The 10,137-nt window shown below is 43.3% G+C and overlaps 1 protein-coding gene across 1 annotated transcript; it reads left to right on the top strand.

Annotated features, from left to right (window-relative positions):
- The first annotated feature begins 3,849 nt into the window (after positions 1-3,849).
- LOC108703844 (gastrula zinc finger protein XlCGF53.1) lies at positions 3,850-9,915 on the top strand. Its single transcript, XM_041576592.1, has 3 exons — positions 3,850-3,904; positions 5,734-5,860; positions 8,128-9,915. Exons 1-3 carry the CDS (start codon positions 3,872-3,874, stop codon positions 9,513-9,515), a joined length of 1,548 nt encoding a protein of 515 aa, XP_041432526.1. The 5' UTR covers positions 3,850-3,871; the 3' UTR covers positions 9,516-9,915.
- The last annotated feature ends 222 nt before the right edge of the window (positions 9,916-10,137 follow it).

Raw genomic sequence — 10,137 nt, 5'->3', positions numbered from 1 at the left:
GGCACACATAGTCCAATAGACACACCTATGACTAAGCGCCGGAGGGTGCGAAACGCGTAAGGTGGGATATGGGGGGTAGTATGTACCAGCTTTAATTCTTTTAAAATGTACTTCAATAAATTAATATTTTTTACTTGAAGAAAGCTTTGGGACTTATATCATTTTTTGATATAAATTTTTCTCTGGTAAACAGGACACATGTGCACCTTATGTTCTAATACACACAATGCCACCATCTTCATTCCAGTCTTGAGATTCTCAGTCCAGCCCTGGGCTGTGCAAATGAAAGTAAAAGTTTGGCTTTTTTAGGTTCCAGTTTTACTCTACTGCACATGTGCACAGACTGGCCTCAAATGATCAGCGATGGCAGCTCGGTGTTTTTATTGAATAGTTCCCCCAAATAGGATTTCCAGCCAGGACGATTGGAGCTCCAGGGTCTGAAGTAAGCAATTCTAATCACTGGGTTGTCTGTTATAAATTGGCTCAATAAATAGGGACTGTGGCATCTTACAGCAGCCCCTCTGCCATTCTCCTCTGTCATATACAGGCCCTCTGTTTCCTTCCCACCTCACTTCATGCGTTTCTCCGACCCTCTCCTGGATTAGGCCATTCATCTGCTTTGCCACCATAACAATCAGAACAGAACAGCCAAAGATCAGCAAAGTAATGTCACAACAGAGATCACTGAACCGGAATATTGCGATAGACACATAAAAAAATAGCAAAAACAAAAAACTGCAAATAAAGTGAATTTCTATAATTCAAGCTTGGTTGCATTCAGGCCAATCTTCCCATGAGGAAATGACCATGAAAATGTGAGAAGGGACAGTGATGTGGTGGCCCTTCTACATGTAACACTGACCGGCACAAACACACAGGAACAGGTATAACTCTGGCCCAGGGGGGATCCCACAGTGTTGCACCCGTCAAATAGGAAACTTGTCTCGGGTGTCGGCACCCTGCATGGCTGCACATAAATCAAGTCAGGCTGCATCATAAAAAAAATGTGGTGATTAATAATCCGTATTTAATTATTAGTCGGATGAATTTCTCTTAAAGACCAATTTAAGTTTTTGGCAAAATCCTGTTTCTAAGTGGGTATAGGTAACAAAGAGATTTTACACAGTCATACACACGGTTTGTTTCCTTTTATTCGCTAATTGCATCATAATATTAATGAATTGCTAATAAGCAGCATGTGGATTCTATATAAGGCTGTGCCAACCCTACTGACACTGCCTCAGGCAGCAGCAATCCCTGAAATGCTACTCGGCAGAGGGACACAACATTCCTGCAGAGCATTTCCCCCTCTAGGAGTCATGTCAAGCCTCCTCCAGGTTTTGGCTGCATACGTCATATCACATATGCATTTGAGGGGATACACCGCTCCCTTAGCTCTATGGCAGGCACATGTAATCCTACTCTTTGGGTACCCTCTCACCCTAAATCTGCTTTTCATATTAGCCAATATTTCAAAGGCTTCATTACTCAATCAGTTCCTGCTCATTTGAAAGAATAGACCCATTGAGGGGGCAGCTATGTGCAGGGTGTGTGTGTTTGTAGCAGTCTCCTTTCAGTACCCCTTCATGCATTGTAAATCTTATTACAATTAATAGATTCAAAAAGGATATGTTATCAGGATACGGTTTCCACCTCTGGAATTACAGGTATGAGATCGCTTATACAGAAATCCGTTATACAGAAAGCTCTGAAATACAGCAATGCACAGTGTGGACATATGATACAGAGGCAAATAGTAATCTGGGGGTGTCACAGTTACTGTGCGGCTCTAACACACCCCAGGAAATTAATGTTTATTGTTATGTTTTTGGACCAAATCTTCAACAAATGCAATGTTTTCAGACGATCACCCACTCATTTTAGTTCATTGCCCCCAAATAAACCCCAGCAATTAAGTTCTAAGTTCTTTTTCATAAATTCCTAAAGAGTTTGGGCCTGTTCCCATTTGTCCCATGTTTTTAGTTGGACTTCAGCTGCTCTAAGTGACTGGGTTTGGTTTTCTATTGATATTACGCCATTGACATCATGGTTTCCCCCAGGCCTTCACAATACAGAGCCTATGAGGGAAAACAAACAAAGGAAATGAGATAAAGAGCAAATCCATGCAGCTCTGAGAGCACTATCTCCTAGCAACAAGGAAGTGACGTCGTTCATGTGATAAACACGAGCGCAGTGCTCTCTAATAACCCCGCCCCCATTACAGACAAGAGGAATGAGATCAGAGTACAGGCAGTGCTATAGATCCAGCTGCCGATACTCACTGACATACAGTAGCCCCATTCCCTCTCATGTGTCTCCCACAAAGTGCAGTAACCCATAGCAACCGCACAGCAACTCGCTCGGATCAATGTAAAGGAATACTGAGAGCACATCTCCGATTGGCTGGTATGAGTTAATAACCATGGCAACCTCACATTAGGAGAGATGGGACAGTCCCCGCACAAACCTCAGTGATACGTAGTTATACATTTCTTCACGATCCCTTAGTCTACAGTCCGCCCCCTACTCTCAGCCCAACCGGCCAATCACAGAACAGTCCTGTGGTTTCCCTCTGTCCCGCCCATTAGCTTTGAAGACAATCACTCGCTTTCTAAGTTTTCCCTCCCGCCTCTTTATCTATTTAACCAATCACTGGACATTTCGCCCATATTGCCAAAGCCTGTATACGCCTACATTCATTTCCGCCCTTCCAAACTAACACACTACTTGTTTAATGTCCGGAAGCAGCAACAGCCTTATAGTGTAACAGAGAGAAGTGTGAGGAGCAGCAATAAATAGGTCAGTGTGTGAGAGACACTTGTGTAATGTCCCCCCAATATACTGAGCCCATATGTGCTGCCTCCCTTATTCCTACCTTGTGTGGCACCCACCTCTGTCATTTACCCCTCACTCTCCTCTACTATGGGCTGTGTGTCTCACACTGGGGTCACTCCTGCTGCTACTGTGGGACTGGGGGTCGGTGCTGCTGCTGTGGGACTGGGGGTCGCTGCTGCTGCTGTGGGACTGGGGGTCGCTGCTACTGCTGTGGGACTGGGGGTCGCTGCTGCTGCTGTGGGACTGGGGGTCGCTGCTACTGCTGTGGGACTGGGGGTCGCTGCTGCTGCTGTGGGACTGGGGGTCGCTGCTACTGCTGTGGGATTGGGGGTCGCTGCTGCTGCTGTGGGACTGGGGGTTGCTGCTACTGCTGTGGGATTGGGGGTCGCTGCTACTACTGTGGGACTGGGGGTCGGTGCTGCTGCTGTGGGACTGGGGGTTGGTGCTGCTGTGGAACTGGGGGTCGCTGCTGCTGTGGAACTGGGGGTCGCTGCTGCTGCTGTGGGACTGGGGGTCACCCCCTGTAGTAACTCAGGCCGTAGGAGATTTAATGGGATTCTATGGATCTGGGCCCCTGTAATTCTATTGGCGGAAATTGCTGGGAATAATCCTGTATAGAAATGTGTAAGTGCTTAATTCCAGGGTCACTTCCAGGTCAGTCCCTCCCACAAGGAGCCAATGGGAATGTGGGAGGAAGCGAGTGACACAGGGATGAAGGGGAAGAAGAAGAAGAAGAAGGATAAAAATGAGGAGGAGGAGGAGGAGCGGGGGAAGAAGGAGAGAATGGTGAATCTGACACTGGAGATGATCTATCTGCTGACTGGAGAGGTGAGGGGCACTGTGACTGGCACACTGACAAGAGACTGTCTGTCTGTACAAAGGGGGTCTCTCTGCAGCTCAAACACCATTCTCTCTTCCTTTCAATATTTAGCACTACATCCCTAGGAAGAAGTCAGATGATGGGGGGGCCCTGCATGCCCCTGGCTCCGTCATACAGAAGGAAAATAACAAGAATGACAAGAAGATCCTGGAACTCATGTCCAACATCATCCAGCTGCTGACTGGAGAGGTGGGTACAGTGGCCCCTTATTGTTTAGTAACAGTGGATGATAATCCCTTTCTCTGGCTGGGGATAGTTACATAGTTAAATCAGGTTGAAAAAAGACAAAGTCCATCAAGTTCAACCCCTCCAAATGAAAACCCAGCACCATACACAGACCCCTCCCTACTTTCATATAAATGATATATACCCATATCTATACTAACTATAGAGTTTAGTATCACAATAGCCTTTGATATTATGTCTGTCCAAGAAATCATCCAAGTCCCTCTTATAGTCATTAACTGAATCATCACCCGGCAGTGCATTCCACAACCTCACTATCCTGACTGTGATGAACCCCCTACTCTGTTCCTTTAAATGAAACTTCTTTTCCTCTAGTCTGAAGGGGAGGCCTCTGGTACGTGATTCTCTTTATGGGTAAAAAGGTCCCCTGCTATTTGTCTATAATGTCCTCTAATGTACTTGTAAAGTCTAATCATGTCCCCTCGCAAGCGCCTTTTTTCCAGAGAAAACAACCCCAACCTTGTCAGTCTCCCCTCATAATTTAACTCTTCCCTCCCTCTAACCAGTTTAGTTGCACTTAGTCTCTGCACTCTCTCCAGCTCATTTATATCCCTCTTAAGTACTGGAGTCCAAAACTGCCCCCATACTCCAGATGAGGCCTCACCAGGGACCTATAAAGAGACACAATTATGTTTCATCCCTTGAGTTAATGCCCTTTTCTATACAAGAACTTTATTTGCTTTAGTAGCCACAGAATGACACTGCCCAGAATTAGACAACTTGTTATCTACAAAGACCCCAAGATCCTTCTCATTTAAGGAAACTCCCAACACACTGCCATTTAGTGTATAACTTGCATTTATATTATTTTTGCCAAAGTGCATAACCTGCATTTATCAACATTGAACCTCATTTTCCAGTTTGCTGCCCAGTTTTCCAGTTTAGACAAATCACTGTGCAAAGTGGCAGCATCCTGCATGGAACCTATATTTCTGCACAATTTAGTCTCATCTGCAAAAATAGAAACAGTACTTTCAATGGCCACCTCCAGGTCATTAATAAACAAGGGCGAGGGACGTAGTACAGAGCCCTGCGGTACTCCACTAACAACACTGGTCCAATTAGAAAATGTTCCATTTACCACCACTCTTTATAGTCTATCTTTTAGCCAGTTCTCTATCCAGGTACAAATACTATGTTCCAGGCCAACATTCCTTCATTTAACCAGTAACCTTCTGTGTGGCACTGTATCAAATGCTTTAGCAAAGTCTAAGTAAATCACATCCACTGCCATCCCAGAATCGAGGTCCCTGCTCACCTTGTCATATGAGGAAATTAAATTAGTCTGGCAAGATCTATTACGCATGAAACCATGCTGGCACAAACTCATAGTATTATGATTTGCTTTGAAGTCCAGTATCTTATCCTTTATTAACCCTTTGAAAAGCTTTCCTACCACTGACGTCAGACTAACTGGCCTATAGTTTTGAGGCTGAGAACAGGATTCTTTTTTTGAATAGCGGCACCATATTAGCAATTCACCAGTCTCTCAATGAGACATCAATGAGTCCTGAAAAATTAAGTAAAGAGGTTTGGCAATCACAGAGCTGAGCTCGCTAAGTACCCTGGGATGAATACCATCTGGCCCCGGACCTTTGTTTATGTTCTAGTTATTCCTAGTAGGTTCTTGAACGAGCTGAAATAAAAAGTTGTCATTCAGCATATTTACAAACCTACTAGCTTTTTCTGTCTTAGCAACCACATTACCCCAGTCAATGTCTGGATAATTGGAGTCACCCATAATAATAACTATGGAACATTGTGTGTGACAGGTTGCCATAAGGACTCATGATGTTTCCATCTATTTTTCCTTGGACGAGTGGGACTATATAAAAGGAAACAAGGGCCTTTACAGGGAATGGATAAAGGAGGAGGAGTCTCAGCAGGTTCGCCCACTGGGTGAGTAATGGGTGCAGAATTGCTTTAATCTTACACTTGTGCCATTTCCACAATATATTCAGATCATACCCTGGGCCACATAGGAAGCAGCAGGCACTTGCCTACTATTGGCCAGCTGCTTCCTCTACTTACTGCTCCCCCTCACTAGATCCAATGAAGCAGTTTCCAGTTCCAGGGGTAAAGACGGATCATACAACCTCATACATCAGGTTAGTGTCCCACTATACACACAAACACATATACATCACATACATTTTTGGGACATAGCCGAGCTTTTACACATTCAAGGCACTCACGCCTACTTGCACACGCATAGATCGCGCATTTGTCAAGTGTACACACACTTTTACACACTTTTTTTTATCGCATTGTCTTTTTTTTTTATGCCTGAAAAAAAAGTTTTGTTGCCATTGTGAACAGCGTATTCGCTAACCGCACTGCGCAATAGGTTTTGTATGTTGTTTCAGTGATTATATTTAATTTTTGGTGATTTTGGTGCATTTAGTCATTTCACTGCAATTTCAGGTGTACAGGAGTAGTGCACTTGATTTTGTCCATGAAACTAATTGAGCCAAGCAAAAAAATTCAAACTGATTCAAACTGCAGATTACACTAGGAAAAAAAAACAAAACATTGATTAGGCTCTAAATCTTGTTCCAGAAGTGGACATCAGGCTCAGATTTAGAAAGCTCAGGTTCTCCCATGAAAAAAAAATAATAATGTATAGTTTTCCTATGTAAACTAAAAATCCCCCCCAGGAATTGCCCATAAAATAAGAGAGCGCAAAATGTTCAAAAAAAGACTGGCACTGAGTGCAAATGTAATGAGAAATTCTGCTGGCACTTAAAGGTGTGGTTCACCTTCAAACAACTAGTTTTCCGATAGATCACCAGAAAAACGACTGTTTCCAATTACTTCTATTACTTCAAGTAATTCTATTTGTCACAGTTTTTCTAATATTGAAGTGTAAAGTGTCATCTTTCGCTTTCTAAAGCCGCTCTGGGAGGTGGGTCGCCGACCCTGTAAACTGTTCTAAATTGATACATTTAGTTGATACATTTCTTATCTTTGTCCCTGCTGAGCAGAATCTCTGGGTTTCATTACAGGCAGCTGTTAGAATTGATACAATAGTTACTGATACTCCAGAGATGCTGCTGAGAAATTGATCAACTAATTGTTGTAAAATTATAACAGTTCTGAGTCTGCACCTGAATTACTGAGCTGCCAGACTCAAACACCAGAGATAGGGAGACATTCAACTTTAAACGTAGAAAAAATAAATAATGGAAAGTAATTGAACAAAGTCTTTATTTCTGGGGAACAATCTGTAAAAAACTGAACTAAAAAAAGTGTTTGCAAATTGAACAACCCCTTTAAAGAAGACATTTTGTGTTATACTCATTTAGATATAGAAGAATTATGCTTAAAAAAGTAGTGTTTCTGACTGATTTATTGAATATTTCTGCAAAAGCCCTAGTCCCACCCATCTGTTTCATTGCTGCTGCCTCCTTTCACAGGCTGTGCAGGGGAGCTGGCGGCTCTCCGCTCACTGCACTGTAGGACAGGAACCAATCAGCAGTTAGCAGGACCTGATAGGGAACTGAAGCCTGTCTGTGCTTGTGTGACTGCAGGGCTGTGATTGGCTGTCCCCCTCCTACTGTGCTTCTGGCAGGGACCGTTAGGACACGCCCACCCCTCATTTGAAACACAGACAGGGACCAGAGAACATCTATAGGGAGCTCCAATAAAGGGGCTATTTTTAAAGATAATATTAATATTTAGCACCATGTAAAAGCAACACCATATATTACTCATAATTGCCTACAGAATTAGTGTTTTTTCATTTATCCTATATGTCTCCTTTAATGGGTTAAATTCCCTAAAATTACTCTAAACAGCCCACAGAATAACATGCCTTTCTCCTGCACCCAGATTCATTTCGTTTCTCTATTACAGGCAGTTCCTCTTCAGCTCTTACTTACACCCTTGTCTAGTGTGAAGCTCTGTCCCTTTTGCTTTCTGAGCCCTTCCCGACTATGAGGACCCCAAAGAGGTGCCTACTGTGCATGCCTGATTAATATCCATTGGAGGCAGTGAGCATGCCCAGTAGGCACCTGTTTGAGCTCTTCATAGTTGGGGAGTGCTCAGAAAGCAAAAGGGGCAGAGCTTTACGCATTCTTTAACAGATCAGTACAACATCCTTATCATTGTTGAGTCGCACTGTACATTATGCTGATGAAAAATAACCCAGATCATGTTTATTCTAGGTTTGGGATCTGATATAGCAGCAAATGCTATTAAAGAGGAGGCAGATGCATGTGAAGAGAGAAACCAATCAGATTACAGCATTAATCCATTTACAGAACAGATACAGGGAACAGATACACCTACTCCTATCATGGGATGCAGCCTGAATAACAGTTCGGCAGAGGATTATATCTCAGTTGTTATTAAAGAGGAAGTGACTTCATGGGAAGAAGAAAATCACTTTGCTGTACAAACACAAGGAACAGACACATCGACTCTCATGAGTGTGAATAGCAGCTTGTTCCGTAAGCATACATCCAAAGATGAATTGGATTCATGGGAAACAGACCATAATTACTGCACTATAAATACAGAACACACACCGGAAACAGACCAATCAGCTCCTACCATGAGCTGCAGCCTGAATACCAACTCACCAGATCATTATGTATCATTTATTGTTAAAGAGGAAACCACTTCATGGGAAGGGGAAAGTCAATCATATTACAGAATTCAACCACTTACAGAACAGAGACAGGGAACAGATACACCTACTCCTATCATGGGATCAAGCCTGAATAACAGCTTGGCAGATAACTCTATATTAAATGCTATTAATGAGCAGTCAGCTTCATGGGAAGGTGGGAACCAATCAGATTACAGAATTATTACAATACCCAGACAAGTACCAGGTACAGATCAGACTACTCCTGTCGGGGGATATACTCTGTATAACAGTCACACTGATATCAGTAACGAGGGAGAAGTGGAAACTGTTAATGATTCCAAACCAACAAAAGGAAAGTTACGTTGTTCTGTGTGCAATAAAATGTTTGTAAGTAAGAGAACTCTGGAACGCCATCAGATTGTTCACACAGGAGAGAAACCCTATTCTTGCTCCAGTTGTGGGAAACAATTTGCACGTCTTGCTACCCTCACTGTGCACCAGAGAACTCACACGGGAGAGAAACCGTTTACCTGCACTGACTGTGGGAAAAGCTTTGCAAGTGTACAACACATGGCCTCACATCGCATCGTTCACACAGGGGAGAAGCCCTTCTCTTGTCCAAATTGTGGGAGATGCTTCGCACATCGCTCCACCTTTAATAAACATCTCACAATCCACACAGGAGAGAAACCCTTTGCTTGCACAGAATGCGGGAAGTGCTTTTCACGTCTAGAGCTGCTGCGTTTGCATCTGAAGACTCACACAGCGGTGAAAGAGTGCACTTGTACAGAATGTGGCAAACGCTTTTCCCATCCAGACCTGCTGCACGTGCATCGCTGGACTCACACAGAAGAGAAGCGTTTCACATGTCCTGAGTGTGGCATAGGCTTTGCAGATCACTCGTGGTTCAATAAACATCTCAGGACTCATACAGGAGGAAACAATGCAGCCCCATCCTGATCTGTAGAGAGACATGCAATTGGTCAATTTAAAGCCCAGCAACACAGAGAGATAACTGTGGGGTGTGACGGTTGCTATGCAATTCCGAATAACTATTAATAAGGACTGCCCTTAGCTGCTAGTAATACAGGGATGTGTGTAAGATGGGTTAAAGGAATTGTTCAGTGTAAAAATAAAAACTGGGTAAATAGATATTTTTGCCTAAATATATTAGATACATTATTTGTTTTGCACGGCCTATTTATTTACCCAGTTTTTATTTTTATACTGAACTGTTCCTGTAAAGCAGAGGCAGAGGGAAGACTAATGGAATTGGCCTGGAGTTGGATCAGGAGAACTTGTAACGCATTTCTTTACTGAACCGCTTGTTCATTCAAAGCAATAAAATCATTTATATTTGGAATGAATTTGCTTTTGGCTGAAAGTGGAACTTTAAACCTCAAATGCTACTGGGAAACCTACATCTCTATTACTGGTTTAGCAACGTGTAACAAATCTGCTCAGCATGGGCTAGAGATATGGGCACACACAGTCCAATTCAGGGGGGTAGGCAGAATGCCGAGGGCACAAAAGTGAAGGCGTCGGGCATGTAACTCTTCTCGTGTTCTCTTACCACTAGTTT

The sequence above is a fragment of the Xenopus laevis genome, chromosome 9_10L (genome assembly GCF_017654675.1).
Source record: "Xenopus laevis strain J_2021 chromosome 9_10L, Xenopus_laevis_v10.1, whole genome shotgun sequence".
NCBI classification, from domain to species: Eukaryota; Metazoa; Chordata; class Amphibia; order Anura; family Pipidae; genus Xenopus; species Xenopus laevis.
The sequence above is the reverse complement of the archived record's forward strand: the minus strand, read 5'-3'. Positions and strand labels throughout refer to the sequence as shown.

Excerpts from the sequence above, each read along its gene's own strand:
- LOC108703844 (XM_041576592.1), top strand. The coding sequence starts at position 3,872 with ATGTCCAACATCATCCAGCTGCTGACTGGAGAG. Across the intron at positions 3,905-5,733 it reads TCCAGCTGCTGACTGGAGAG|GTTGCCATAAGGACTCATGA; the intron begins GTGGGTACAGTG and ends TGTGTGTGACAG. Across the intron at positions 5,861-8,127 it reads TCAGCAGGTTCGCCCACTGG|GTTTGGGATCTGATATAGCA; the intron begins GTGAGTAATGGG and ends TGTTTATTCTAG.